General features: G+C 53.0%; 1 protein-coding gene across 1 annotated transcript; it reads right to left on the bottom strand.

The window, feature by feature from the left end:
* On the bottom strand, positions 1625-2703 carry LOC8084940. The gene has a single exon (XM_002465442.2). It carries the CDS (start codon positions 2515-2517, stop codon positions 2197-2199), a length of 321 nt encoding a protein of 106 aa, XP_002465487.1. The 5' UTR covers positions 2518-2703; the 3' UTR covers positions 1625-2196.

Below are 3196 nucleotides of genomic sequence, written 5' to 3'. Positions count from 1 at the left end.
TGCTTGCGACTGCTGGATTTGCTGCATGCGAGCCCCGGATTTGGGCCTACATGCTCACTGTTAGGTCACTGTCATGTTCCCGGCCGGCTCCTGTAATTACACGAAGATCTCGCCATGCCAACCACTAAAAATTTCGGTCAGTTTCGGCCCAGAGTTTGGCCACCTTTGGAACGCGAGGTTGAAAAATGTAGAAATAAGAAAAATACAAGAATATGATAAAACAGAGTAATGAAGAATATAGATTTTTTGTACAAATTGGTGTTTAGATCAACTGCAGGAAAAACATAATAAGCAAGAAACATGAGGTTTGAGTGGATGTCTTTTTTTTTCTATGATTTTCATGTAAAATCAAGAACAAATGAAAATTTCTTATATTTTTCTCGCTCCTACATACGGTGACGGTCACTGCTCCAGACTAGCGGACCTCAGATTCTGCCATATCATAGCCTCGCGGCGAAAAGACGCTACCGCACAGTTACTCGTCAGCTATGCAGATTCAGGTGCGTATCGTCCGTCGGTAGACGCCTCGTTGCCGCCCCCTGTAAAGGCTGTAACCCTGTTAGATCACGGGCCGTCGATCCTGTGGCTGTGGCGCTGCGACATCCATGGATCCACATCCACAGGACGATCGGCCCGACCTCTACACGGGCGCGCAGGCGACGTGCAGAGGGGCGCAGCGCAGGGGAGCTCGGCCAATGGCGTCGCCGCCGTGCAGGTGGGTGGCGACACCAGCACACATCATTTCGCCTGCCCTGTGTTTACGGGTGCCTCTGTTGATCAGCAGGGGAAGCGGGGGCCGGCCTTTTTTTTTTTACAAGGGGAGCAAGGAGGTGATGGCCCAACTCACCCCCCCTCGCCTGCGGCCAAAGCCGAGCGAGCCAAAGCTTCTCTCTCGTGGGCAGCAGTAGCTAGCAGCTGCACATTGTTTGATGCTCTGATTCCCCCACCCGAAATCGACCGTTCCAACTCATTCCAGGGGATTAAGAAATGGGGATCAGGACGCTGGTGGCTGACGTAATCTGATTGCCGCGCGAATTAACAAGTGATTTGGGGGCAGATCAGCGTGGAGCGCTAGTACAGCCCTGCAGTTTTTCTCGCTCTGTTTACATGTGCGTCTCTCTGTGACTGCGTGCTTGCTGTCTTGCTGTTGCTGCTGAGCAGAGGGCAGAGAGAGCTCCAAGCTGAGGTGGTGGATGGAGATCGAAGAAGAGGAGGGGAGCACCAAGTGCAATAATGGAGGTCGTCAGATGGCCACGCCGGAAATGGCAGTCCCAAAAGGGTGAGGACAAAGGAAAAAAGGGGTTGCCATCACAGTCACCATCCCCATTTACTGCCCCGGCTCTGGCCTCCTGCCTGCCTGCTCCTCCCTCTCTTCCTCATCCGTCTGCCTTGCATCGGAGCCAGGCATTTGCTCTGCTCACAGTCACAGCTCTCATCTCCAGACTCCCCGTCTCCCTGATCCCGAAACTCCACTTTGTGGCTGTTTCATTTGCATCTCCCTTTCGTGTTTTGTCAATCAGCACCCAGCCAGCAATGTCCCTTTTGTCAATCAGCAGCATCCTTGTTGGATGCCACCCACACCCAGAGAGAGAGAAATGACAAGGAGAAACAAAACAGAAAGAAAGATTAAAATAAAAGAAAGTAAATAAATACGCGGTGACATCTTAACATGCTGTTGCGTCTGATTTCTTTAGCTATACATGGGCAGTGACAACCTTGTTTTCACCGTGGTCGTGGTCGTGGTCGTGGTACAACAGAAGAAGATCCACTAGATTTCATTCAGCTGCGAGCTGCCTGCCTGCGCCCTGCGGTGCTAGCTCCTTTGCAGCACTGCAGCTGTAAAAGAACCCAGATCCCCATTCCCCTTGAAGAAGGGGATCCCAAAACTGTCCACGATTCCACATCTACCTCGCAGAGCTACTAAGTACTGTGCTAATTACTACTACTACTTACCTAATCGAGTACTAGTAATAACCAAGAAAACGTCCCAGAAATGGGAGGTAAAAAAGGAGAGAAAGAGGACTCCTAATCAAGACTGATCTATACACACATCACCTAATCTGCCTTCTTCCTTCCCCCGTGTCCCTCGGCTTGCTTCAGCAACCAGCACCATGACTGACTCTCTGATCCTGGCAGGCGGAGAAACTGCGAGGGGTGGAGCTTCTTCGCCGGCGGCCGGCCCTGGAACTACCGCGGCTACGAGCAGTCTTTCCAGCAGACGAGCATGGTGACGCAGCGGCGCATGATGTAGAAGCGCGCGCGCTGCTCCTTCACCAGCCCCGCGCACCGGCTCGAGAACGACGGCTGCGGCGCGCACCCGCCCGCCGCCGCCGCCGCCGCCGCGGCGCCGGCGGCACCGCTCCCGCGCCGGCCGATCGCCGGGACGTCCCTCATGCTTGACGATCTCTTGAGCAGAGAGTCCCCGCCGCCGGCTCCTCCGGCTCCCGGCACGCGCCGGCTCCCGTTGTTCCGGCTCTTCTTGGAGAACTTCCACTTCTCGTCCACGTAGAACTCCATGGATCGATGCGCTTCTCCGGCCGGCCTTCTTCGCTGAGGCTGCTGAGGTGGGTAGTGAGGAGGAAGAGTGCGCTGGAGAGAGAGAGAGATAGGTGTGGGGGCGTGAGGAATCCGAGCGCTATTTATAACGGGAGTGAGGCCGTGAGACTGTGACGGACCTGGGAGAAGGAGGAGGGCGTGGGGTGGGGAGGGGATGGACCGAGACCTCAGACCTGGACCGTTTTCTTCAGCGCGGCAGCCTCCATGCATCGGGTGGGCTGAGTTGGACTGGCCTTCCTACGCTGCTCTGCTCAGCGCTCGCTGGAATCTGTATCCCGTTATGCATTTGCTAGCTTTATTTTTGTGCGTGGTCCAGAAAATAATTTCCAGCCAGTTTGCAGCATGATCGCTTCCAAGGTTCTCTGGTCAGATTTTTCAATCATTTGTGAATCCTGTCGTTGGTTGCTTCTTCTTTTGTACGCTAGACTTTGTTGTAGCCAAGTGTTATTGGTCCTCATCTTATTAAGATTCTATTAGATACTTGTTTCTGTCTAGATTTTATTCTTTGGTAATAGGAAGACGTACGTTTCATCTCAGAGGTAATGCACTTTTTTCTCTGTAATTTGTTTCTCTCTGGCATTTATTTCTCAGCAGTCCGTAGTTCAGGCCTTGTTTAGATCTATTGTTTTTTTAGATTGGG

Source organism: Sorghum bicolor, chromosome 1 (assembly GCF_000003195.3).
Source record: "Sorghum bicolor cultivar BTx623 chromosome 1, Sorghum_bicolor_NCBIv3, whole genome shotgun sequence".
NCBI classification, from domain to species: domain Eukaryota; kingdom Viridiplantae; phylum Streptophyta; class Magnoliopsida; order Poales; family Poaceae; genus Sorghum; species Sorghum bicolor.
The sequence above is the reverse complement of the archived record's forward strand: the minus strand, read 5'-3'. Positions and strand labels throughout refer to the sequence as shown.

Coding starts and splice junctions, on each gene's coding strand:
- LOC8084940 (XM_002465442.2), bottom strand. CDS start 2,517: ATGGAGTTCTACGTGGACGAGAAGTGGAAGTTCTCCAAGAAGAGCCGG.